The 27,997-nt window shown below is 42.3% G+C and overlaps 3 protein-coding genes, 1 long non-coding RNA gene and 1 pseudogene across 4 annotated transcripts; 3 read left to right on the top strand and 2 right to left on the bottom strand.

Annotated features, from left to right (window-relative positions):
- The first annotated feature begins 271 nt into the window (after nt 1-271).
- Nucleotides 272-16,447, top strand: heg1 (heart development protein with EGF-like domains 1). Its single transcript, XM_060039751.1, has 14 exons — nt 272-802; nt 6,140-7,475; nt 7,894-8,576; nt 8,840-8,953; nt 9,495-9,617; nt 12,362-12,465; nt 12,653-12,708; nt 13,061-13,221; nt 13,611-13,745; nt 14,002-14,044; nt 14,141-14,178; nt 14,306-14,393; nt 15,140-15,311; nt 15,641-16,447. Exons 1-14 carry the CDS (start codon nt 514-516, stop codon nt 15,782-15,784), a joined length of 3,486 nt encoding a protein of 1,161 aa, XP_059895734.1. The 5' UTR covers nt 272-513; the 3' UTR covers nt 15,785-16,447.
- LOC132448442 (uncharacterized) lies at nt 3,255-3,769 on the bottom strand. The gene is made up of 2 exons (XR_009523363.1): nt 3,639-3,769; nt 3,255-3,441 (listed from the first exon to the last, which is right to left on the bottom strand). It is a non-coding gene; the product is annotated as an uncharacterized LOC132448442 (long non-coding RNA).
- LOC132449234 (5S ribosomal RNA) lies at nt 11,335-11,454 on the bottom strand (annotated as a pseudogene).
- A 1,780-nt stretch (nt 16,448-18,227) lies between the features above and the next one.
- Nucleotides 18,228-19,745, top strand: LOC132449176 (uncharacterized). The gene has a single exon (XM_060040842.1). It carries the CDS (start codon nt 18,481-18,483, stop codon nt 19,528-19,530), a length of 1,050 nt encoding a protein of 349 aa, XP_059896825.1. The 5' UTR covers nt 18,228-18,480; the 3' UTR covers nt 19,531-19,745.
- A 2,804-nt stretch (nt 19,746-22,549) lies between these two features.
- On the top strand, nt 22,550-23,740 carry LOC132448188 (uncharacterized). Its single transcript, XM_060039271.1, has one exon. It carries the CDS (start codon nt 22,551-22,553, stop codon nt 23,550-23,552), a length of 1,002 nt encoding a protein of 333 aa, XP_059895254.1. The 5' UTR covers nt 22,550; the 3' UTR covers nt 23,553-23,740.
- The last annotated feature ends 4,257 nt before the right edge of the window (nt 23,741-27,997 follow it).

The following is a 27,997-nucleotide window of genomic DNA, read 5'->3' as shown; positions in this document are numbered from 1 at the left end:
TGTCATGGAATTTTTTATTGCAGTTTGTTCTTCCCTGTGCTCTTATTGGGAATGGGCATACTTCAGTAGTTATCAGGCCTCCTTCCAGTAGTAAACTAAATCACTATTCTTGTTTTTTGTTTTTTATGGTCGAGTAGCTGTTAAAATCACACACAAAAATAACTCGTTTCTAGTGCCTTGGGGACGCTTTTCTTACTTGGCAAGTCATCCTCTTGTCCAGAAGCTACTGCACTTCCCAGTGAAATAGCGGAATTGGGTGGAAACCACTATCGCTGGTGTTTGTGGGAGGAGCCCAGGCGCCTGGGATGTGATAACAGGCTTCTGTGTGAGCTTTGCTTGTGCAAACTCTATAACTTATTACCGCCATTGGACTCAATGGCATTTAAAGGATTATCAGAGGAGTTTTATTTACGCAATTCACCCTTAATAGTTATCGCGCTTTCCGATGAGGAAATTCACCGTACGTAAACTATACCCTCAGTGTCCCACGGACCCCTTTGCAGGACTGGAATCATGGAAACGTGTTTTTTGAATCTTAGTTTCTCACTGGTGGTGGCCTTCTTGGTGGTGGCGAGCACCCTCGAGGCACGGACCTACACCACCACTGACAAGGGTGCAGAAGGGATAACGTTAACGGGTGGATCTTATTCCACCGGCAGTGGCACGCAGGAACAAGAAGGCGACACGGCGCAGAGTTGGAAGACCGCGGCGTCATCTGCACCCGCAGTAACGCGTTCAATGCACACTGAGACCAGCACGTTACACAGGCGCTCCGGTTGGAGGCAGACGGCTGGGAACTTTGGTAAGAAGTGTAGGATTTATCAGTTTACTTTTTTTCAAGATCGAAAAGTCTTGGCTCTGTTTCCTATTTATGAAGGATCCTTAATTTCTTAAGAATAAATGTGAACAATGTGATCAATAGCGCTGTCGGTGGGTGTTGCAGGCGTTCATCGTAGGCTATTTATGGGTGCGATGATTACAATGTGCCTCAGGGGGATCATTTGGAAGCGTGGTAAACAATCAAAAACAAAACTTATATTATTGGCACATAACGCATACAGGGTGGTAAAACAAGTGAGCTCTGCACAGCAGCACAACTGGGAGGTCGTCCCATCTGCATCATTGCCTACAATAATCCACCATCGTCTGTTTTTGGGCCAATCGATGGTCACCTATGAGTGTGACACTGGACGTTCGCTTTCTCACTTGACACATTTCAAGTTCTGAACCCGTCTCTCAATGATGAAGCTCTACAAGCCGTCTGACGGGCCGCCATGCCTGTTTGAACACACTCGATGTTGCACGCCTGGACACAGGTGTGCATGCTAAAACCTACTGAGGGGTTCCTGGAGAAGTGTAAGATACAAGAGTGTATCCAGGACCAGGACAAAGTCGAGGGACACCCAAGTAACCATAGCGTGACATATATGTCATATGTCTTAGCAGATTATAAATCAATAGCTATTCAGAATTTGATATTGCAATACAATGTTATAGTTTAGTTTATTGGTTTAAGCCCCATAATTATTATTTATAAGCCCCATAATGGTTGTGTTGCAGTTCAGCAAGTAGGCCTACACAAACAGCCAATAATGAGCAATAGCATTCTGAGATGAGTACTGTATGTTCTGTAAATACTGAGAGTAGTCCATTAAGGGGAGCTGATGTTTGGTAGATTTACAACAGCAGTGTGAACATTCAGATTTATTCCAAATGCAAAGGGCTTCCCTAGACATGGTTGATTTATTTAAATGCACTCTGAGCACCCAACTTGACCCTTGGCCAGAGTTCAGTTAAGAGGAGGGCAAGATCGGATATCATTATCTGATTTAATGGTCAAATCAACTAATGATGCCCATAATATTGAGAAAAACAGATTTTCCAGGCTACTACTTCAGTATAAAAAGGTGAATACATTTTTAACCTTTTAGATGGTAGGAAAATCTCAAAAGTAGTCCAATTTACGAACTACTTTTTCGGTACCTATGGTTTTTCAAATAACAAGAAAACACAGTAATTTTTTGCTAATCAAAGTCTGTTGACACAATAGCAGGATATAAAAAAAATCGAAAAGGTAAAATAAGGAGTTATTCCAGACAAACGGATAGCTTTTGTCGTATAAATCCCACATCACTGGTAAGTGTTTTCCTACTGGCAGCCCTTTGCTCACTCAGCTTTAGGAAGGAAATGGCTGACACCCAGCGGACACTGTCACCGCCATATTTAGGGTCTTCTGCCAGGCCTTTGTTTAATGCAGACAGGCCTTGCTTGACCAACAGCTCTCCGCCCTGAACGATTACGTGCATGTAGGCTTCTTCTAACATGATGAGTCCTCAGTACAGGAAGTACAGCATCTCTCTGGTCTACGGATTTAAATGGGTCAGGAGTTGAATCAAGTGGAGTTTCTTTATCACTCACATCTGGAATTATTCCCCTCGATCTTAAAATTGTTAAAGTTATCCCTATTTTCAAAACAGGTGATACTGATGATTTCGGAAACTATAGACCTATATCCACCCGGCCTTGCATCTCTAAATAATTGGAGAAATTAGTTTATGCAAGAATATCCAAGCACTTAACTGAAAACAATATCCTATATGCTCACCAGTATGGATTCCGTAAAAAACATTCAACAGAGCATGCATTAATCCAGCTAACAAACATAATTTCAACCGCAATGGACAATAGTAAGTTTGCTTTTGGATCTTTTTAGACCTAAGCAAAGCATTCGATACCGTTAACCACAGTATTCTGATTTCCAAATTAAATAGATATGGAGTGGAGGATATTGCCCTGAACTGGTTTAAAAATGACTTAAAGGGATACTTCACCGGTGGAGATATGAAGGTTATATGAACTAAATAATTCAATGTATTATAAATGTGCAAAAAAAAATTGAAATCGGTTCATCCTAGCCTGAGAAAAGGCAAAAACTGTCTCTGTGGCTCAAAAGTAAGAAATCCTCCAACTACCACAGTGCATTGCGCTCGCTGCACCGCCCACCTGTTTCCGTTTGGAGGGGGAAGGACCCATGGTCCTAGCGCGAGTGTACTTTTGTAAACATAACCCAGTGATACGTTCAAGTTTAGACTTCTGCCCCCGTTTTTTCAAACGCATCATTTGTATATTACTGTACTGCATAAAAACATTTGCTAATTACAGTAGCTCAGCATATCAAGTATTTGTACTCCACCTTTTCTCCCCAGTTGAAATAAGTGTTTATCTTATACAGTAGGCGTCACAACAACCAACATGAATTTGAAGTTTTATTCATGAAAGAATATGAACTTTTTACAAAAATGAAACGTGTAGGGTGCGTTTGCTAGAGTCAAAATAGTCACAGCTTATCTTGAGCATCTACTGTCTCCTGGTAGCCACGGTACTGCCCATCTTGTGCTGGGTAATTAGCTCTGATGGCCTGGACAACACAGGAAGCCGATACTGTAACAAAGAAAGAGACCAACATAACAAAGCAAGATCAATTATGCCTTGAGTAGCCTAGACAGCATTACACAGACTTCAAGCTAACGTAACGTAGCCTATGCTCTGCCAATAAGATCGGCTATTTTTGGATAGCATTGTCACGTTCCCCGGGACTCAAACTATTGGAGCAAATGTGTTAGTAAAAAAACAAACACTTACTCTATGCTCAGACGTCTGTTTCTCCCGGCGGGCTTTGGCTGGCGTTTCCAGTTCACTTTCTGGGTCCGGAAATATGTATCCAATACCCCACTCTTCATATGAGGCATAAAGCCTGGGTGAGAGGTTAGACCTAAAAAAAAATAAAGCTTGGTTCCTGTAGGTTGTCAGTTGAGGTCAGGGGTAGGTAGGGAATTTATTTTATTTTATTTTTTCCAGCGGCAGCGAATAGGTAGGTTGTTTTCATTAAAATCGAGAAAATTCGCTCATCCTTGTACAGAATGAAGAGGTGCTGTACAAAAACGTAATTATAGTTTGCATCAATTATTTTTTTTTATTATTATTTTTTAAAGTTGATAAAATAATTTGGGTCGCACATAAATTGACAGGGTCGGTCGGAAACCGTAACCGAACAATTTTTTTTTTTAGGCCTTACACACATGGCCCCATCCTCACCAGATTCAGCCATTTATTCTAGAAGAAACTGGCATCGCTGAAATTCGCTACAGCACAGGGACTCTGTTAGTGTCTATAGGCAAACAGAGTAAACCGGCACGCTCCGGCCCCTCGTCCTCGGCAACAGGCAAGGCTTTTTCAGCTGCAGCCGCAGCAGCCTCCTCCTCCATTTGTGTAAATTCTTCCTGGCTGTATTCTGGCTCGTACTAATAGCCCTGAATGTCAGAATCCAACAATAGATTTTCAAAATCCACTTCGGCTGTTTCGCATTGCAAATTTGTTCTCTAGCTAAGCGGTGAAGAAACATGGCGGACATTGTGTTTACATCTCGTACGCGAGCTCCCGCCCCCCCCTCATTCCTTATTGGTGGGCTCACAAATTTGCAGAACCAGTGGTTTGTAGTCCTCGGCCCTTCTAGCAGGCAAGCAAAGTTCTCCCGAGATGACGTCAAACGCGTCATTTGATGTCATCTCGGGAGAAAATTAGATCAGGAAAGCTGGGCCAAGGGAAGACTGGGTTAGACTGAGGGAAAAAATCGTATTTTTTATATTACAATAGCGATTTTATAATGATAGAACGCCGGTTCTGAGTGGGTGAAGTATCCCTTTAACTAACCGAGAACAATATGTGTCGCTTAATGGCTATTCTTCTACCAAGTCTAGAATCATTCATGGGGTGCCACAGGGTTTACTACTGGGCCCTTTATTATTTTTGATTTACAGTTTAGCCATGTCTTGCAAACATCTTTTTCCTGTATTATTTGCTGATGACACCAATCTTATAGCAATGATTTTAATTATTTGATTGACTGTGTGAATGATGTTATTCTCTATTACCAAATGGTTTCAAATGAATAAATTAACACTTAATGTGAAGAAATGTAACTGTGTGATCTTTTGCAACATAAACAAGTCTTACCCCAAAGAACAAGCAAAAGTACTCATTAATGGATCAGAAATTATGCAAGTTAAAGCTACCAAATTTTGGGGAATTTTAGTCTACGAGAGATTTAACTGGTCAAATCACATAGACCTGGTTTGCAAAAGGTCTACGAAGATGATTGGCATATTAAGAAAAGTGTGTCCTCTAATTCATCCTTCTGCTCATTTAACCTTAAACTATAGCTTTTTGTTTCCTTATTTGAACTTCTGTAATCTTGTCTGGGCAGCTTCATATCCCAACCATCTCAAGAAATTAAGCATCATTCAGAAGCGATTCTGATTCATCTCACATTCAAACAGATATGCTCCATCAGCACCACTTTTTATAAAAAAAAATATTTGGCCAATTCACAAATTGAATATCTATCAGATATGTTTATTCATTCAACAAGTTTATTTACAGAAACCAAGATCTCCCTGAAAGCTTTCAGACTTTGTTTACTCACTCATTTAATGTACATTCACATCGTACTAGACACAGCAATGATAACAACCTATCTTTAACCTTTTCCCGCACATCACATCATCAATTTAGTATAGAGCCCCTGCATTATGGAATGTCTTACCTCCCCTATTAAGATCCATATCATCCCACTCACTCTTTAAGAAGCAGCTTAAAAAACATCTTATCTTTTCATGAATCATCTCATCACCCCCTGTCCTCTCCATTGACCCACATTTCTTTTCTTCTCTATCTAAGACATGTATTTATCACATCCTTTTCCATCTAATTTGGATTATTTTGATTATTTCTGTACTTATTATTTATGTACTCATTATTTTCTAAAGTTTATTTGTTAGCCTTATAAATATGATTTGATTGTGATTATTGACAGGGGTGGAACTCTTGTACAAGCACATTGGGCTTCGTTCCCTCCTTGCACCATTAATGTTAATGTGTGCTAAATAAATAAACTAAACTAAACTAAGTGTTGATATTGTTTTGTTGAGGATATTTTGATTATCAGATAATAATGAATGAACCTTACAAATCCCAAAAGGGAAATGATCATGTATTGAAAATTAGGTATTTTCAGAAAAAGTATAACATACAGAGACATAAAAGTCTGAAAGACTCTTTTACTGATTTTTATTTCTTCCAGCCACCGGGCAGACCGAAGCGTCCACAGTAACGGGCAGGAACTTGTTGGACGAAAGCACCCTCGACTCCACGGAGCTGCCGTGGTCCACTGAGCTGACGGAGGCCACGGCCGTCCCCAGCCTCACGGACTGGGAGGACCTCCCCACGCCGGGCCAGCTGCGGGACATCTCGTCCCCTTCCACCCTCTCACTCAAGTCCGCTCCTTGGACGGCGACCGAGGGAAGAGGCAGCCCGTCGCTCCGGCCTGGCCCCGAGAGCAGCCAGGGGTGGGCCCTGGCAGAGACCACTCCACTGGGGGCCCCAGAGCACACCGACAGCACCTACATCTCCACCACTCTCAGCCGAGCAGGGGAGAGGACCCTGCTCTCCGTCACCTCCACCTCCTCCTCTTCCTCTTCTTCCTTATCGTCCTCGTCCTCTTCCTCTTCTTCCTTATCATCCTCGTCCTCTTCCTCTTCTTCCTTATCATCCTCCTCCTTGTCCTCTTTCTCTTCTTCCTTATCATCCTCCTCCTCGTCCTCTTCCTCCTCTTCCTTATCGTCCTCCTCCTCGTCCTCTTCCTCCTCTTCCTTATCATCCTCCTCCTCGTCCTCTTCCTCTTCGTCCGCATTCAGCAACAGCAGCTCCACCTCTGGTTTTACCGAGATGGGCAGCTACGGCTCCGAACGTTCCCTCTCCACACAGGCTCTCGGGGACATCGTTTCCACTGAGGACTCTACAGGGAAGGCCCCGTCGACCAGGGCTGACGACCGGGACAGCACTGTAAAAGTAGTTCTCCATCATCACACAAGCTCCCAGAGAGAGGAGCATTACGGGACGGGTAGCCTGGAGCCACTCAGGGTAACCGAGCCCTTGACCGAGCCACCAAACCCCACGCATCATCAGCATCAACCCTCGTCCATCTCCGAAGAGACGTCAAGCTCCGCCCCCCCGCATGGCCAGACGGGGACGGACGTCTATGGGACGTCCGCAACCGATCGACCGGAAAGGGTTTCGGCGGTGGTTTCTCCCTCAGAAGCGGGAGTCCCGGAGGCCAGCAGCCCCGGCAGCAAGAGCTCGGAGCGCGGCGGTGACTCAGGGTTTAGCTCCAGCGCCACCAGCGTCGATGTTTCCACGGACAACCGGAGCCAGACCGGGGTCGTGTCTCAGACGGCAGAGGACCAAAGCCCAGCGTTGGGTTTGACAACAGCGCCCCCTACAGTTGGAGCTAGCACAACTGCCAAGGATGACTCTTCGACCAGGTTTTTGTCGAGGCAGTCGCCCTTTACAACCCGGACAGACGGCGCAAGCATTGGTGTTGAGGTTTTCACCACCATGCCTACTTTTGTTACTCACAGGTACTCACCCAGCGGTTTTTCACCCATAATGCATGCAACATTCATTATGGGTACATTTCATTTACCTATGATCTGTGGTGGCCAAGCCTAGACCAAACATTGTAACTAGTTTTGTCTACACACTCACTCACACACACACAATCAATCAGTTTTCACTGATGAAAACTGATTGAGTGTTTTCTTAGATAGCCTTTTGCTTTAGCAAGGTGTGTTCAAAAGGGAGACTCGAATGATCTGGACCTCTGAGGGTATTTGTTCCTCAGTTAAAATGACAAATAATCAGTCTGTCAGACAGTCACAGTCAATTCTTTGGTGGTATCATGTGGCACAGTAAATATATAAACATAGGTATTTCAATTCTAATGTTTACTTTATTAAGTCAAATATCTTTCGAGCTAATCAATGGGTTTATTGACAGATCGCAAGTTACGACGAGGGAGGAAGACGGGACGCGTAAACCTATCGCTTCCACCGCCATTCACACCCAGGCCCCCTCCCGGCCCCCCTCCCTACCACCCCAGCCCAGCAGCAGCAGCAGCAGCAGCACCCTCAACGACAGGGATGTCACCCCCACCCAGGGGATACCGACCCAACAGTCAGCCACCGCGGCGGCCCCTAGAGCCTCCACTCCCCCGGCCGAGCCCTCCTCAGTGGCGGCCCCCTCGTCCCCCCGACAGCCCCCGTCTCCAGGCTGGACCCAGAGCAGCCCCACAGTGGAGACCACCCACCACCCCACCGTGGTCACCCCCCCATCTGTCTTGCTGACCCCCGCAACGACCACAGCCAGACTGGGGACCACCACCACCACTGCTCCCACCACCACCACCACCACTCCCTCCACCACCACTCCCTCCACCACCACCACCTCCACCACCTCCACCTCCACCGTGCAGAGCAGTAGCAGGACGACCGCTCCCCAAGCCCGGAGCCCACCCCCGCCTCTGGCCGGAAGCACCCCACCACCACCACCACCACCACCAGCACCACCACAGACCACAGCACGGTGGAAACCTGGGACCAGCAGGGCGACAACTGCAGAGGTTACCTCCACGGTAACCACGGTAACAACGGAAACGGCGTCCCCCCCGAGGCGTGTGCCCGGTGAGTGGCGTACGCAGCGCTGCTTATTAAGTAGACGGAGGCAAGCCAGTGGTACACACTTAGGTGGTCATAGTAATTAGAGGTTATTCAGATATGGGCGATTACAAATATTTTCAACTGCTTTATTCCTCGACATTAACCAGCACTCAAATGTTACACAGAAAACTTAGAGGACTAAACCGTGTTCATTTGGTTAATTCATTTTTACTTTTGTTAAAGGCCAACCATGAACACAATCTTATGGACAAAATAATCCTCTCCAGGCAATCCCTGTGCACCAAATCCTTGTCGGAACGGAGGCATGTGTGTGAGCTATGGAAGGCAAGAGTTCACCTGCCGCTGTCTCGAGGCGTGGACGGGCCCCAACTGCACTCAGGGTGAGTCTGCTGCCCCCTATCTAATGAGCCACAGCGATGCTCAAGTCCATACACAATAATGAAGACCACAGAAGAAAGGTAAGATAAATGTGGTATATGCATACATATTTATGTCTATATCTATCTCTATAAAGATATTGTATTACTGGTATATGTAGATATATATATGTATATGTGTATATCGATATAGATATTGATATAAAGGCTGTTTGGCTCATACAAAGTGTGTAGGTCCCAAACCCACAGTTCTATTGATCTCACCTGGCACCCACCTTGTAGCCAGGTCGGTTGGTTTCTATGTATGCACATCAACACATGAGAAAGCCAACATATAGATATGCGTTGTACACTCACTGACGTGCTTCATCTAAATGACCTATGACTAGTCTAATGATCGTGAAGGTTTTATCAGCACTCGCCATCAATGCATTGTGTGTGTGTGTGTGTGTGTGTGTGTGTGTGTGTGTGTGTGTGTGTGTGTGTGTGTGTGTGTGTGTGTGTGTGTGTGTGTGTGTGTGTGTGTGTGTGTGTGTGTGTCTAGATGTGGACGAGTGTAGGAGGAGCTCCTGTCCCGCGGGGTCCCTCTGTGTGAACACCAGGGGCTCCTTCAGCTGTGAGTGCCCCCTCGGCTTCGACCTGGAGGACGGCCGCGCCTGCAGCCGAGGTGAGAGGCGCCCTGCGTTACGCCTCAATCAGGGCTCCGGACTAGGCTTGCAGCTCGCGGTGTGGACATTTTCACACCGAGTAATTAGGGATCGACCGATACCGATTTTTTAGGGCCGATACGATACCGCTATTTTTTCATCAGCCTTAGCCGATACGCCGATACCGATTTTCTTGAGCCGATTTTTTTTTTTATTTTTTTTTTTAAAGGAACATTTATTGAACTTCAATATAAAAAACAATATTTAACAAATAGTAAAAACAGGTGAAGTAGAACAAGTAAGAACAAGTAGATGAACAATATTTAACAAATATTAAAAACAGGTGAGGTAGAACAAGTAAAAAAAAAAAATAATAATAATAAATCAGCCGCGTATCGGCCGATACGATACACGTAAAAAACGCGAATATCGGCCGATGATATCGGCCGACCGATATATCGGTCGATCCCTACGAGTAATACACTCGTGTCAACACCGGTATTACCGAGTATAAACGGTCTAAACTTTGAAACTAAGTCAACCGCCATCTTCTCCGTCAACTCTCCTCTCACACTTGGTGACAGCGTCTGGCAGCGCGCCAATTCTCGGTGACAGCGTCTTATAACATTCTATAATAGTATAATATCATTTTATACATAATATCACGGCCAAAAGCTCTGTGCGCCTCCGGATGGCCGTAGCGCGGGGAGCTCTCGTAGAGATTGGGCTTCGCAGGGTTTGTTTACCGGCGTTGCTATGGTTACCGGTCTTGTGTGTTCCAACGGTTTATTAGGTAGCCTATCTATTAGGTTTGTATATATTTTTTTATTTTCTTATTTTCTTAATTTTAAATATATTATTATTTATATTTTACAAAATTTCTTTTTTATCACTGAAAAAATAATAATATAACAACTCGGTGTTGCGGGTGTGCAACACCGAGTAATCGGTGTTGGCTTCAACACCGGTAATACCGTATACCGCGGCAACACTACTCCAGACTAACACTTTTCACTAGGAGCACTGTGGCCCCCAACTGAAAATTGGGTCGGTTGCTGGTTTTGCGATTGCGAGCGAGACTTCTCCGTTGCTGGATACGTTATTCAGTAGCGGAGGAGTCAACTCAAACCGTCAACAGTTGATGTGGTTTTTTTTGCACAGCAATCTAAAGCACCACGCCAAACACCAGATTGTGTAATTCCCCAGCTTTCCATCTAATGCGTCTTATTTTCCTTCGGGTGCGGGTCGGGCGTCGATATCAATTTATAGTGGGTCTGGTCGGGTGCTGAATGTAATTCGCACTACTAATAATAATGATGGATTGAATTTATGTAGCGCTTTAAGACGCTTTACAATGCAGGGGGGACCTCACTAACCACCACCAGTGTGTAGCACCCACTGGGGTGATGCACGGCAGCCAATCTGCGCCAGAACGCTCACCCCACACCAGCCTGAGGTGGAGAGTGAGGGAATTAATGAGTTAGCCAATTATACAGGAGGATGATGAGGGGGCCAGACTGAATGAGCCTGGTTGGGCCAGGATAACGGGAAAGCCCCTACTCTTTGCGATAAGTGCCCTGGGATCTTTATGACCTCAGTGAGTCAGGACCTCGATTTTACGTCTCCTCCGAAGGACGGCGCCTTCCGCAGCACAGTGTCCCCGTCACTGCACTGGGGCATCAGGTCTGATGTTAAGGCCAGAGGGAAGAGTGCCACCTATTGGCCACCACCCGACACCACTTACAGCACCTGGTATTCCCAGGTTTGTCTCCCATCCAAGTACTAACCAGGCCCGACCATGCTTAGCTTCCGAGATCAGACAAGGTCGGGCGTGTCCATGGTGGTAAGGCCGTTGTACTGTAGGAACATGGGACCCTTGCACCCTGGACCCTACCTCTCCACACATTAGCCACTAACAGTGGCCATTCCCCATCCTTCTCACACTCATTGGCCTGCTACAGATTCCGGATTTACTGACGCGCCCCTTCCACGTATAACGTGTCAAAAGAAATTATAATAAAAGGGCAAATTGACCGGTCACCAATGCACGACCAGATGTAAAATTCAGTCGCACGCTCTCAAATTTTGGTCGCAAAATGCGACCATTTGGTCGAAGTCTGGAGCCCTGTCCATACATTCAACACGGTAGGGCTGAATGATTCATCAAATTCAAACCGGCATCGTGATGTAATAAAACACAAATCGCAAAGGCTGCGTTAATTATTAGATTTTACAAGGAAAGAGTTGTTTATATTTTTACTGCTTCCAATTTTGTGTTGGCTATACTATAGAATGATTTGTTGCTTATTTAGTGAATAATACAGAAGATAAGGACTTTAAAAATAAAAATGGCATGCTAAATCGTAATCGCAATATTAGTCAAAATAATCGCAATTAAATTATTTCCCCAAATCGTTCAGCCCTAATACAGGCTGCAAGCATAGAACCGCATATCATTAACCCACATGCTGTTACTGTTCGGCTCATTCTCTGCTGCTTGCGTGTGTTTACTAAGAAATATTCTGTCTTTGTTGAAATACTATTGAAGACGATAGAACAAAATACATTGAGTGCCTTTCGATGTTTACGTCATTGCAGTACATTGTAACACAATAGTAGATGATTTGTATGAAATGTTTTTGTTTGAGCTGCTATTTGAATCTATCGCTTCAGATTAGTACACACCTATATCCATTAAATAAATATTATATATATGTATATTAATATTATTATATATTTGTATTGTTTTTTATCGTTTTAATAGCAAAGACCTTTTTGGGAACCTTCAGCATCACCCGCCTATCTCCCGACCCCGTCCTCTCCAGGAGTGCGTTGGCGTACGAGACGCACAGGGACATCGTTCAGCTGGTGAGGGGGGAATATGTGGCTCTAATGCTGCTCTATGTTAGCCTCGTGAATGGAGATCCAGGGGGCATTGATCATTTTCCCAAACAATTTTTACATGCACGTATGCTTTAATTACACGTACGTTTTCACTTATGTTTTGGTTAAGAAAGGGATTCTGACACGTTTTTCTGTCCTTTTTCATCCTCAGTTAAACGTTTCATTATCACTTCTACGTGGCTATAGCCGTTCCACGCTGAGTAATAGGTGAGTTTCTAATTATTTATGTAAGGGTTTGCTATTGTATTGTACAGGACTGCAGATACAGAAATACATTGTAAGCTTGAATAGGTGCACGTCTTCTGCTTTGTTAACTAATGCAGGCGAAAGCAGAAGCACGTTTTACCTTTTCAAACAATTTTCTTCTTTACTATGTTGTATGTTTTTTTCTTTACTCTACCTCTTCCTTGTTTACTTTACCTCTGCGGTCTACATTGCTCTCATCACCCCTTCTCTCTAGGTCCCCTTCTCTCCTCTAGGTACTCAGGATGTTTCCTGGTCCTTGTCTTAACTCTGCTTTGTATCTCTCCACTAATTTCGATTCCCAAACCGATCCTAGGAAGGAGGATGGCCTGCACATCCTGGCCGTCCACATGTTCTCCCTGTCGGCCAATGTTACCAGCGATGAGGTCTACAACAGCGTCCAAACGTCCCTCACTAACTGCAGTTCCACCTCGGCCCACTGCGGGGTGTTGCTGCACCACCAACTCACCTATCACGGTATCACATATTTCTACATTTACTACATTTATTACATTTATACACTTTTATTATAACGTCATCCTCTGTATGATTTACAAGCACATACAAAAACACACACACACACACACACACACACACACACACACATACATATTTCAAATACAGTTTCTGCAATATACTTCAAGGACAAGCCCTTTTACCTTTTACCTTTTATGTTTATTGATTGTCCACTGCATGCCTTGTGATGCAGATACGTGATTATTATGTGGGTTCCTGTCTTTGTAAAGCACTCCGAATGAAATGTATGTTTCGAGCAGTGCTTTATAAATGAACCTGCGTTTTATTTAGGGGGCAGCGTTGACACAAATATATGAACCCTTTTGCCGTGTCGTGTCTTTCCCCAACAGTCGAGAGCCTCTGCCTTGCCCAAAATATTCAATGTGACACAGAGCGCTCATCCTGCATGGATGGCAGTGGTACGGCCCTCTGCCAGTGTGTGCCAGGCTACTATAAGCACAACCCTGACGATCTCTCATGCATAGGTAAGCACATAATTTTATAATTTACTAACCAATGAAATACCAGGCAAGGGTTGCAAGATGATCGAGATCCACACAATACATAGCGTTGGCAATCCTTGGGCCGTATGTAGCATGGCATGAATTAAAGGTGCTGTAGTTGAGTTGTAATGAGAGGGATCAGAAAAGAGGGGAAGCAAGCAGTATTTTCGAAGAATGTCCCTCTGCCTTCTCCCTGTACGGTGCTTTTACCTGCAAACCTTTTGATTCTTTGCTTCAGAATGTGGAGATGGATACAAGTTGGTGAACGGCACGTGTGTGCAGTAAGCAGTTTTCTTAAACCTAATACAATCAATGTATTGTACATATTTGAAAATAATTTGGTACCTTTCACATCATTTTGTCATATCATGTTTCAGGTGCATGTTTGGATTTGGAGGGTTCAACTGTAGCAACTGTAAGTATGCAACCATTCAGATCGACTGACTTTATCTTTATATAATACTTAAAATAATGGGGACTTCGGAGATAATTAGCTTTGGTACTAACGGATACTTTTCTTCCACTCCTTGTATCCGTCGCAGTTTACAAGCTGATTGCCATCGTGGTGTCGCCTGCAGGGGGCGCCCTCCTCCTCATCCTCATCATTGCTCTCATTTTTACTTGCTGCAAGTAAGTAGCTGCTACACACAAGCTCCACTGGACTGGACCCCTTTTGGCGCCAGTGTTTTGTCGAATCACAGTTCCGACCAGAACACAATGAGCCAGCCTATTTTCCAATCACTGTGCTGAGGGCCGTGGTCTATTCGGAACTGCTGTGTGGATAAATCTATCAATTTTATTAGATGTCACAGCCATATGGAATGCTTGAAACAGGGTTTGAACAGAGTCCTGGAAATATGACAATACCTCTAGAAATAGCTTGAATAGATTTAAAAATCCTACATTTGTTTTATGTTGCAACAGTGTGAAATTAAATGAAGACGTGCACGTATTTGGTTGTGCTATCAAAGGTGTCCTTTACCTTATATTTAGTATCCATAATGTTACATTGTAACTTTATCTTTGCTAACGACTTTGTTTTCTACTTTGCATGATACGTAACAAGCACAGGTGAGGTGCTAGCACAACTGTCAAACCAAAAACATTTACCTAGCTGACGTATTTATGCAAAATGTCCAGAACAAATCCACTACAATAATTGGGTGACTCAAAAGAAATGTGACCTTACACCCATTCATAATGATAATTATATACATTCAATAACCCTTTCCTCAGGTGTACGGTAGTTATGCTTTGACACATGAATCAGATAATATGTAGGAAATTTGATTCAGTCATTCATGTTACATTGTGGACTCAAAAAACTTTGGAAAGATTTATGTGAATATTACATTTTTCAACATGATTCTTCTCAGGAAAGATAAGAATGACATCAACAAGATTATTTTCAAGAGCGGAGATCTGTCTCCGTTCACCGACTTCCCCAAAGGCAACCGTGTGTCCATGGAGTGGGGCAGAGAGACCATAGAGATGCAGGAGAACGGCAGCACCAAGAACCTGCTGCAAATGACAGATATCTACTACTCTGTAAGGAGTACACACACACACACACACACACACACACACACACACACACACACACACACACACACACACACACACACACACACACACACACACACACACACACACACACACACACACACAAGCCAGTTAATGAGGACATCATGATTCTTCACCCTATGAATTTGTTTCCAGTAAATGTTATTCACACCGAGACACTGATTTCTGATGTCCCTTTCATAAAGCCTGCAAAAGGATTAAACCTAAATGAGTGGATAAAACTAATTTGTTTCAAACACTGAAGTGGCAGTGTGTTTCAGAGATGACATTTAAATACACACTCTGTATTTCAGCCTGCACTGCGCAATTCGGAGCTGGAGAGGAACGTCCTGTACCCGTTCACAGGGCTGCCTGGCTCAAGGCACTCCTGCATCTACCCCTCCCAGTGGAACCCCTCCTTCATCAGCGACGATTCCAGAAGGAGGGACTACTTCTAAGAGATGCAGAGCAAACTCTCCCTGTTTACTCTCTGATGGCGTTCTGTGGTTGAAACCTGTCACGATGGCTGACGGTCGCCTGGATTTGCATCTGATGTTGCCGGTTGCCGGATGCCTCTTTTGACTGACTGTTCTACGGTTTGTTTGTGTTTTACATAAGGCTCCCTGTATGGGCCATGCTTGATTTAATTGGGTTAAATTAGTTTAAATGTCTGGAGAGTATGTGTGTTGGTGTTAATCAGCAGTATGAAGAAATGCAAGCCAAACCAACTCCTTAATTGAGAATGACAGGAGTAAGTTTTGATCAATCTGAAATTGAAGCAACCAATATTGAATTTCTCCTGTGCCAACGATAAGCTATAAGACAGAAAAATAGCTGGTGGCTGTGGTATTCAACTATCCAATTAGCATTAGAGTCTCCAAAGTCACTTTAGCCTTTCAGTATTTAAGGGAATGACGTGTGTGCATGTGCGTGTGTTTGTGTGTCTGTGCAAGAACTACTTAATAGATGTATTTGGCAATGTTGAGTTGTTAAATGTAATGATTTTTTTTTATTTTTAGATTAAATATTTTATGTAACTTTTCTGTCATTATGCATTAAGGGATTCTCAATACTGCCGTTTTAGTCAGATGTGCATATTTAAATAAAGATATTTTCCTCTAGTCCGTTTTTTTCCTTCTTTCACACACACACACACACACACACACACACACACACACACACACACACACACACACATTAAGGTTGAATAGGTACAGGTGAGAAGCCACACAAACCAAAATGACAATTGCCGGGAGGGAGCTTAATAGCACAGATGAACAGGACTTGGGTACATCCCTGGATATGAGTGATTTTGCCTTCTTTTTAATCAATGGACCTTTAGTTGTTCTCAACCTCATGGCAGACATCTTCTTTGTGTTTTGTTTGTTGACTCGTAAAACACAAGTGAAGCAGCCTTAAAGGATACTGTGGGGGTCAAATCCGATGTAATTTTGTATATATCTTCTTCAATAATGTATTTCCTGATGCGTCCCGTCCCAGTGAGCCCTCTTCATTTGGGTGAAGAATAACATCAAATCCATCGTCTATGGTGTGATGCCTTTTGACAGGTTCATGTTTTTGGGTGATGCTTCATTCTAACATCCTTATTATTAAGAATGGTAGAGAGGTTGTTTACAATGAGATTGTTCATGCATTTGATTTCATTATCAATATATTCATGTTTCTCTGCCTGTTCGTCATGATGATCTCCTGCTTCGCCACGGCCCACTACCTGAACAAACACAGGAAAAGCCTTTCAGCGGGCGACGGATCCCTCTCCAACCCACGGCTTCACAGTCCGATCAGAGTCACCGTCACAGGCATCCTTCAAGGGGTGCTCTGCTTCCTCTGTGTCATGTGGATAATAGTGGATGTGATGTCCTTATATTTATCATCATACTTCTTCTTTGATCATTACATCACCTTCACGGTCATCAACCTGTACATTTTGGGATCCACTGCCAACCTTGGGGTTGGCCAGACTCTCTTTAGGAAAAGGGCAGTGCATGTCTGGAAGGCGGTCAAGAATATACTTTGCACTGGGAAGTCATCAAAGGATTTAAGAACTCCTGGAAATCAGTTGATAATGACAATCGCTTTCTATCATAGGAAGGTCTGGTGTTGACACGGCCATATCACTGTGATTATAGAATGGTTAATGCTAGAAAGGTCAAAAAATAAAACATTTTGGTTTTTATGGTTTGTAGCAGATTGAAGATATTGAGGAGTATGCTATTATTAAAGTTCACATGGCTACTGAAGTGAAAATACATTCCAGAAGACTTTAGATAGGGAGATTATCTGTTGTGTTTTGTTTTTAACAGAAACTGAACTGAGAAGAAGTACAGGATTAAATTCTGTTGTAAATGAATGTCCTTTTGATTAATTTGTTTTCATGCATTAAACTTAACTATTTCCCTTTCAAATCCATCTGCATCGCTGTATTGTATAATATAAATATCTTCCCTGCATTCACATGCTATCAACACTGAGGTCGAGCAAGCGTGGATAACCCTACTGGAACAGAAAGCCATCACACAGTCCACAACAATTACAGACCAGTCTCCCATCCCCTCTCTCTGTCTGGCTTCACAGGGACTGAAAATACCTCTCATCCTGGCTATCCTGTTGGCAGGTTTTAAAACAGTGATCCATCAAATCCCCATCTTTGTGTTCTCCTCAACACTGTCTCCATCTTTGCCCCTTGTGTAATATGTACACATGTCCACTCAGTGTGACTCTTACCGAAGCAAGTGTAACAATTGCCTGTGCCCTAATCCACGAAGACGAAGTAGGTCTTTTCAACCAGGTAAGATACGCACATTCGGCTAGTGAGTTTCCCATTTTATAATATCTCATCCTACACACTGCCGTTTTGCAGATTTGAAGGACAATGCCGTGAAAACGTCCTTAAAGCCAAACGATGTAGTTTCCTGTACCTACGATATTAACTACGCCCTGGGTCATTCTACCTTGTTTAGGGAAATATCATCCCTCGTGTGTATGGCCAGGAAGGTTATGCAGCATTGAATTCCTTCCTGTGCAGACAGACTGGTTGTTTTTACTGCACCAATGTTAACGTCACCAAAGTCAAGTAGTTTTGGTCCAGCAAATAAGGTTGAGTTGGTCCAGGTGAGAAGCCACACAAGCCAAAATGGCAATGGACGGGAGGGAGCTTAATAGCACGGATGAGCCGGACTTGGACAATAGAACAGTCTTGTATATGAGTGATTTTGCCATCTTTTCAATCAACGGACCCTTAGTCATTCTCAACCTAATGACAAACATCTTCTTTGGGTTTTGTTTGATGACACGCAAAACACAACAGGTGAAGCAACCTTTATCGATACTGCTGGGATCCATTGTTTGCTGTACAATACTTTATGTATTGTCTGTTACTTTGATGACTTGTGTGTTAGAGTGGGTCAAATCTGATGTAGCTGCTATGATATCTTATACAATTGTGCTTCTGTTGATGCGTGTGAACATGACCTCTTATGTATGGCTGATGTTTTACTACCACATCATGATCGTCCCGTCACAGCAGGTCCTCTTCCTCTGGGTGAAGAAGAACATTAAATCTGTCATCTACGTTGTGATGCTTTTGGACAGCCTGATTTTTCTGTGCGATGCCTCCTTCGAAATTACTTCTTCAATGGATTATTTCAGATTTAACAATGGTACCGAGTTTGTTTTTATTGACATTGGTATTGCATTGGTTTCCATTGTCTATATATACTTGTTTCTCTGCCTGTTTGTTATGATGATATCCTGCTTCGCCACGGCCCACTACCTGAACAAACACATGAAAAACCTTTCAGTGAGTGACGGATCCCTCTCCAACCCACGGCTTCACAGTCAGATCAGAGTCACTGTCACAGGCATCCTTCAAGGGGTGCTCTGCTTCCTCTGTACCATTTGCGATCTAGTGGATGTGATGTCCTTTTATTTATCACCATACTTCGAATTTGATGTTTACATCCACCTCACGGCCATCAACTTGTACATTTTTGGCACCACTATCAACCTTGCAGTCGGCCAGACTCTCTTTAGGGAAAGGGCAGTGCTTGTGTGGAAGGCAGTCAAAAAAAGACTTTGCAAAGGGAAGTCATCGAAGGATCTGAGACCTCCTGGAAATCTGGTGACAACGACATCGCTTTCTATCATAGAAAGCTCTGGTGTTGACACGGCCATGTCACTGTGATTATAGAATGGTTCATACTAGAAAGAAAAAAGTAGTGCATTTCTTGCCGTTTTTGTTTAGTGCAAATTGAATACATTGAAGATTAGACTAGCTATGATTAAATTCCATTAGGCTAATATAATGAAATGGCATTCCGGAAGAGTTTAGATAGAAGGTTTAGAAAGATTGTTGTTGTCTTTTTTACTGAAACTGAACTGAAAAAAAAACGCAGGCTACCAGTAGGCCTACAAGATTACATTCTGTTGTAAATGAATGTCCTTTGAATTTATTTATTTTCATGCATTAAATAAAACTATTTCCCTTTCTAATCAATTTGCAGTGTCGTATTTGTTTGCCCGTAGGTCCTTGAACAATAAGGCGTGTTTTATGTTTCGTTTTCATACATTTCTGGCTCATCAGTGAAAACTATGATTGAAAATCACAACACATTTAAACTACATTTTACAAAATGCACACAACTACTTATGAATAAACTTAACACCATAGTAGTAATGCCTTTCATACTAAATGTGCAAACACACACAAACACAGATGCATGCGTGTGCACAAAGACACAGAAAAATATATGTACACTATAAAGGTACCAGATATGCATGCCCTGTTAAATGGGATATTTCCAAATAGCTTTAGTTACTGGTTTAATAGACAAGATGTTGAGCTTGATTAAAGAATACAAATCTTAAAACTATAATCTGACAAATTCAGTTACATCCATTCAGAATAGATCATATACTATTTTTGGAATATCTGATGCACAGAGCAGAATGACTAAACCTCAGCTCATCTTTCTCTCTTTTAGACTTGTAACAATACTTATGTTAGTTCCTGTGTTCTATAAACAATTCATATTTACAATTGTACAATTGTTGCAAATGTTTATGTTGTTAAATTGAAATTGTTATATGGATCCGTAAAACAATCTTCCTGTTCCATTCTAGACATAAATATCTTCCCTACATTCACATGTCGTCAACACTGAGTTCCAGCAAGCGTGGATAACCCCACTGGAACTCAAAGCCTTCACACAACCCACGACAACTACAGACCAGTCTCCCTTCACCCCCTCTCTGCCTTGCTTCAAAGGCACTGAAAATACCTCTCATCCTGGCTGACTTGTTTACAGGTTTTGATCCAACAGGTCCTCCCGACACCTCTCTCTGATCATGGGATTACCATGACTGTACACAGCTGGGTAGAATCCTAACTCTCTGGTTTAACATTGATTTTGATTAGCATAGAAAGGTTTACTCATATGATGAGGTGATTGATGAAAGCGAAGACCCTTCATTATAAGTGAATAAATCATGACTGGAAAAGCCCCCCCACATCATAATAGAGCCTCGGATGAATACTCACATCCCCATTAAATGTTTCTCCTCTGCAATGTCTCCATCTCTGTCCTTTATGTAATACTTACACTTGCCCACTCAATGTCACTTTGACCAAAGCAAGTGTGACAATATCCTGTGCCTTAATCCATGGAGCCTCAGTAAGTAAACGTCTTTTCATCCCGGTAAGACCCCTGCATCTACCTATCCAGTAGAACCCCTCTTGCATGAGTGATGATTCCCACAGGAGGGACTACTTCTAACAGATACAGAGCAAACTCTGGTTACTCTGTAATCGTGCCCTATTGTTGATACCTGTCACGCTGGCTTCAGGGAATCCTCTAGATTTGCATTGGATCACACCTACACTGAGTATGTGAGTGTGTGTGTGTGTGTGTGTGTGTGTGTGTGTGTGTGTGTGTGTGTGTGTGTGGGTGCGTGTTCATGTATGCTTACATTGTATTCCCCTCTGACCGCTGCCTCATGAAAGTGCACATCAGATGTGACAGCCAAATGGAATAGCCAACTTGAAACAGAGTTCGAGCAGAGTCCCCCCCAATGTAGCGCTTTATAGATACTACTAAAGGTCTCAAGTGCCAATGATAAGCTATAAGATATAAATATATCTGGTGGGTGTGGTATTCAACTCCCTGAGAAGTATTCGAGTATATCATTCTTACACACTGAGTATTCAATAATAATAATAATAATAATAATACATTTAATTTAGAGGCGCCTTTCAAGACACCCAAGGTCACCTTACAGAGCATATAGTCATCATTCAAAACTATGTAAAACAGACTAGGAATAAAAGGAAAACAGAGGTTAAACATGAATAATAATAATAATTAATAACACTCAAAGACGCCTAAAGTGAAGGGGGGACCTCACTAACCACCACCAAGGGAAGGACGTGTGTGTGTGTGTGTGTGTGTGTGTGTGTGTGTGTGTGTGTGTGTGTGTGTGTGTGTGTGTGTGTGTGTGTGTGTGTGTGTGTGTGTGTGTGTGTGTGTGTGTGTGTGTGTGTGTGTGTGTGTGTGTGTGGGTACAATAACTACTAAACAGATGTATTTGGTAACACTGGGTTGTTGAATGTAAAGATGGTTTATATAGTTTTATTTTTAGATTAACTATTTTACATAACTTTTCTGTTATTATGGATTTGGGGATTCTGAATACTACCTGTTCTAGTCAGAAATGGATATTTAAATGTTGGTTTTTCCTCCAGTCGGCTTTATTTATTTTATTTCACACACACACACACACATACACAAACACACACGCACACACACACACACACACACACACACACACACACACACACACACACACACACACACACACACACACACACACACACACACACACACACACACACACACTCCCTCCCTCCCACAAACTCCCTTTTTGTAGATTGTGTCCTTAAAGCCACAGCATGTTGTTTCCTGTGCCTACCTACGATGTTAGATGCAGCCTGGGTCATGTCCCCTGTTTAGGGAAATAGCCTCCCTCGTGTGTATGGCCAGGAAGGTTATGGAGCATTGAAATTCCTTCCTGTAACCAATGTTAACGTCACCCAAGTCAAGTAGTTTTGGCCCATTGAATAAGGTTGAGTACAGGTGCGAAGACACACAAGCCAAAATGACGATGAACGGCACTGAGCTCAATAGCACAAATGAGCAGGGCTTGGATATGAGAAGGAAAAACTTGCATATCAGCTTTTTTGCCTCGGCTTTAATCAACGGACCTTTACTCATTCTCAATCTCAATGCAAACATCTTCTTTGTTTTTTGTTTGATGACTCGCAAAACCCAACAGATGAAGCAGCCTTTAACGATACTGCTGGGATCAATGGTTTCCTTGACAATACTTTATGTATTATCCGTGACTTTGAGGACTTGTGTGTCAACGTGGGTCAAATCCGATGTAGCTGATGAAATATCTGATACAATTGTGAATTTCCTGGTGCGTGGGAACATAACCTCTTATGTTTGGCTGATGTTTTACTACCACTTCATGATCGTCCCGTTCCAACGAGCCCTCTTTCTTTGGGTAAAGAATAACCTCAGATCTGTTATCTGCGTTGCGTTGCTCTTTGACAGATTGATGTTTCTAGGTGATGCCTTGTTCGACATTGCTTCTATTATTGATGATTCCAGAGTTTCCAATCAAACACACTCTCTTTTTAATACGATTGGCATTTCTTTATTTTCCATTGTAAATATATACATATTTTCATGCCTGTTCATTATGATATTTTCCTGCTTCGCCACGGCCCACTACCTGAACAAACACAGGAAAAGCCTTTCAGCGGGCGACGGATCCCTCTCCAACCCACGGCTTCACAGTCCGATCAGAGTCACCGTCACAGGCATCCTTCAAGGGGTGCTCTGCTTCCTCTGTGTCATGTTCAATCTTGTGGCTGTGATGTCCTTTTATTTATCACCATACTTCTACTTTGGTCCTCTAATCACCTTCACGCTCAACAACATATACATTTCGGGATCCACTGTCAACCTTTGGGTTGGCCAGACTCTCTTCAGGGAAAGGGCAGAACATGTCTGGAAGGCTGTCAAAAAAAGGCTTTGCAATGGAAAGTCATCAAAGGATCTAAGACCTCCTGGAAATCAGTTGATAATGACATCGCTTTCTATCATAGGAAGGTCTGGTGTTGACACTGCCATATCACTGTGATTATATAATGGTTAATACTAGAAAGGTCAAAAAATAAAACATTTAGGTTTTTATGGTTTGTAGCAGATTGAAGATATTGAGGAGTATGCTATTATTTAAGTCCACATGGCTACTGAAGTGAAAATATATTCCAGAAGACTTTAGATAGGGAGATTATCTGTTGTGTTTTGTTTTTAACTGAAACTGAACTGAGAAAAAGTACAGGATTAAATTCTGTTGTAAATGAATGTCCTTTTGATTAATTTGTTTTCATGCATTAAACTTAACTATTTCCCTTTCAAATCCATCTGCATCGCTGTATTTGTTTTGCCTGATCAATAGTTGCTGCTTGAACAATACGTCCACACCAGGAGCGACCAAAGCGTCAAAGACGCTCTGGTCGCTCACAAAGTTTCGCTGCGAATTTTTCTGTTCGCTTTGGTCGCTCAAGTCGCTCATGACGTACAATTCAATTATGCAGACGCATTTAAAGGAGCCATGCGTTTAGTAGGCCCTACAGACAGCCATATCAAATAGTGAACTCTCCCATACACCTTGGCCATATTGCCGAGACGGTTTTGCTTGTTCGATAAAGTGCTTCGACAACAAGTAGGACAGTGATTCCCCCCAATATAAAAAAAATCCTAAAATGTAGGCTAATTACAACCGAGAACAAAAAACCCTGCGTGCTGTAGTAGTTCAAATATGTTTCACTGATCTGGATCTGCAAATCATGATCTGCACTCATTCGTCGCATTCAAAACAAATAGACACTGGGACACATGGCTAATTTGCATACGTGCACAGGTCTGGTTGGCTCCGCAAGGCAAATAATGGAACATATCTATCTATCTATCTATCTATCTAGGCCTTTCTGTCTATCTATCTATCAACGCGTGTCTAGTTTTCATGTGATGTATTGTGTGTATTATCCAGTCAGACTTGTTCTGTGTGGTATTGTAGGCTACTGTCCTGTGTGGGACGAACCACCTAAATGGATTCCCGACGATTTGTGTCGTTTGGTATTAATAAAGACTTGACTATCTATCTATCTAGACTATTTAATTAAAAAATATTCACCTCAGGCTCCGTGAATAGTGGGGAATAGAGGGATAAAAGACAAGAGATATATCCCTTGTCATTTATCCCTCGTCTTGTCGATTAGTTTGTTTATGTGACGATTTCAAATACTTTTTTGGTTTTGTTTAAAGCATGCTACACGCGATTGGTTGGTTAGATTGGTGGCATGCAGAGCAAATTATAATGATTCCCGCTTAAATACGAACGTTCTAGATGTAGCCTATAAATACTCCCGCTTATCATCACTTGATATCCAAACCACTATGGCGTTTCGATCTCTGAACTGAAAAAGGGTGGGTTCGTACAACACCGGGTGCCCAGTTACAGCCGCGATTAATACTTCAGCCGACATTTTGTTCAGTGAGTGAATAAAGGTAGGTAGGAACCAAAGTGCCTGCCGATGTTCCCTGGGATCCACGCAAGCGAAGAGCGTCTACATTCCGATTGGCTGTCAGTGTTTGGTCGCTGAAGCGAATAATAGTCATTTGCATAAAGTTAAAAAGTTTTCAACTTCTTTTTGACGCTCTGGTCGCTCAACTTTGGCCGCTGGTAGCGTTGGTCGCTTTGGTCGCTCTGGTCGCTCTTGCCCATAGAAAGTGAATGACTTCCGGCGATTTGGTCGCTCAATTCGCTTCTGGTGTGGACGGACAGTTAGGCATGTTTTATGTTTTGTTTTCACACATTTCTTGGTTCATCACCGAAAACTCTAGATTGAAAACCATAACGCATTCTCATAAAATGTTACCAAACTTAGACACCTATCTATGCACAAACGTATTAGTAATGGCTATCATACTGAAGGTGAAAACACATACACACACATACAAATATATTATTGATTCAAATAATCTTGTACAGTAGGACATAAAGGTACCATATACTGTAGTTACAGCCTTTTCAAATGTGATTGTTTCAAATGCCTATTATCTGCCATAAACAGTTACATCCAGAATAGGTCGTAAGATTGTAGGTTGTAAGTGTAACTGTTGCTGCCTTTTTTGATGCCTCTTGGCCAGGACTCCCTTGAAAAATAGATGTTTAATGTCAATGGGACTTTCCTGGTTAAATAAATGTAAAAAATAAATAAATAAATTAATATCTGATGGACAGAGCAGACTGACTAAAGCTAATTTTTCTGTCTTTTAGTCTTATAACAACACTTATGTTTATTCTTGTGTTCTTTGTACAATTCATATATTTAATTGTTCTGTTGTTGAAAATGATTATGTTGTTGAAATTAACATGCATGGATCTGTACAAAGAATCGACCTGCTCAATTATGAATATAAACTCTTCCCTACACTCACAGTCCATCAACACTGAGTTCAAGCAAGCTTGGATAGCCCCACTTGAACAGGAAGTCATCACAGAACCCCCGACAACTTCATCCTAATTTGTTGGCAGCCCTTAAAACTGTGAAACATCAGATCCTCCCGACAGCACACAGAACACAGGACTGTACAAAGGTGGGTAGAATCTGGTAGGTCCTCCTTGGTGTCGTCTTGGGGAGGGCTGAAGTGTCCCAAATCCCTGTCAGCTGTTGGATCCTTCCTCTTCTTACTATACACATCCTCACTGGGATTTAGTATTACAAGACCATACTGGTCTTAGTGATCACACCATTGTTATATTCTGCTCGCTAAATCCTCCATTCACAGTATCATTGGTCTAAATTATTTTGACATGCCGATTTCGCTTCAGAGCATTTTAGTGTGAGTGCATCTTCCACAAAAGTAGAGAATAGCAGTGGTAAAAAATGCATTTTGTTCAGTATTCATAAGGCGATTCACTTTTTTTTTTTCATAATCACTGCTACTGCAATTGTTAACATTCATGATGAGGTCACACTCATGCTTGATGCTCTTCGACGCTTAATTTGGTATAACAATCAAAAGACTAATTTTTACCAATTGTCTTGGTAACGGATCTTTTAGCAATGACATGAAAGACTGCTGCAATGGACAAAATCAAGTCAATCTTCATATAATACCCCGCCTATTCCGCAAATTATCCTAATTTCTTTACTTGCTTTTTTTTTTTAGGCAGCCTCAATCTTTAGGGCACTGCTTTTACCTTTCATGCATGCGGTTTCATATTTTTTTGCTTTAAGAGATTTCGCCATTCCACTCAGCATACGACACAAATTGGCTGTCATAACATACAAATAAATAAGACCAGGGATGGTGACTTGGATAACTTCACTAAGGCAAATGTTCATGCTTCAGATGTGTTGATAATAAATATGTCTTCACAGTATTTATTATAAACACAGCAGCAAGATGCCGCCGGACAAGCCTCAGGGGACTCATGGCACTGTCATGGCACTCTGGTTGAAACCAATGAATGATGCATCGTTTGCATGTCCATTATAGTACAGGATCTGGTTAAGATGTGGTTCAACATTTGTGTTATGGAAATACCATTGGACTCGATGTGCGCGATGATGCTTGAACGTGAGCAATTACCGGGAGGGTGTGCTCCTGTTGTATTCTATAAATGCAAAGCTGGCCAATCAATCATTTCAGTGAAAGAATGACACATTAATGAAAATTTTACCATCCACTGACGTCAAACATTTAGTGTACCAAATTTTAAACAATGATTTGATCAGATGGATGTTTAACTGAGTAGTATCTGATTGCCTGAGTAGATATTGGATATCTTCAAACCAAGATCAAAGTTCTTTAGATTTGGATAAACTAACCAGTAAAAGCTCGATTTTGTATCCAACTGAAAAAATGATTAACTATTGCTGGAGGACCAGTCCAAAAGAGAGCGTTGAGGAGAGGACCGCAGCGCATTGTTGTGATCGGCCCCAGCCTCATGTCCCATTCGCCTGTAAGAAAACTTCAACATTATTATAATGACTGCAAACAATTAACATGGCTATTGTTAGTACCCACGCCTGTCAGAAAATTGAGTTTGAGTTTGATTGTCATTTATGGATGGCTAGCTAGCAACAGCTGACTGTGGTAATATTGAATATCAGGCAAAGCTCAAAACACCAACCAGGTTAGCGAAACTACACAGTATTTAAGATGCCATCAGTTACTAAGGGCTTGTACATTCCGATGTCAGCTTGCAATAACATAAATCATAAGTGCATTGGAATTACAGTTATTAATCTTAGTAGTAATGTTTCTTGGTCATTATTTAGTAATTATTTTATTTAGAATTTCAAATTATTTTTCATTATGGGGAGACATTGTTATGTTTGTAACTGCCACAGCGTTGCTCAAGAAAGACATGGCAAATTAAGTATTCATAGCCTATGGTACAATAAAATTACATAGATTCAAGATTCAACTCTGGAACCCTCTCAAAATTGCTGCTCAACAAAAAAGAAAAACATTGACATTCTAATGTACCAGCCCTGTGGAGTCATA

This window comes from Gadus macrocephalus, chromosome 20 (genome assembly GCF_031168955.1).
Source record: "Gadus macrocephalus chromosome 20, ASM3116895v1".
In the NCBI taxonomy this organism is placed as follows: Eukaryota; Metazoa; Chordata; class Actinopteri; order Gadiformes; family Gadidae; genus Gadus; species Gadus macrocephalus.
This window is presented reverse-complemented; position numbering and strand designations above follow the sequence as displayed.

Excerpts from the sequence above, each read along its gene's own strand:
- LOC132448188 (XM_060039271.1), top strand. The coding sequence starts at position 22,551 with ATGAGAAGGAAAAACTTGCATATCAGCTTTTTTGCCTCGGCTTTAATC.
- LOC132449176 (XM_060040842.1), top strand. The coding sequence starts at position 18,481 with ATGGCAATGGACGGGAGGGAGCTTAATAGCACGGATGAGCCGGACTTG.
- heg1 (XM_060039751.1), top strand. The coding sequence starts at position 514 with ATGGAAACGTGTTTTTTGAATCTTAGTTTCTCACTGGTGGTGGCCTTC. Across the intron at positions 12,709-13,060 it reads CGTTCCACGCTGAGTAATAG|GAAGGAGGATGGCCTGCACA; the intron begins GTGAGTTTCTAA and ends AACCGATCCTAG. Across the intron at positions 13,222-13,610 it reads CCACCAACTCACCTATCACG|TCGAGAGCCTCTGCCTTGCC; the intron begins GTATCACATATT and ends TTTCCCCAACAG.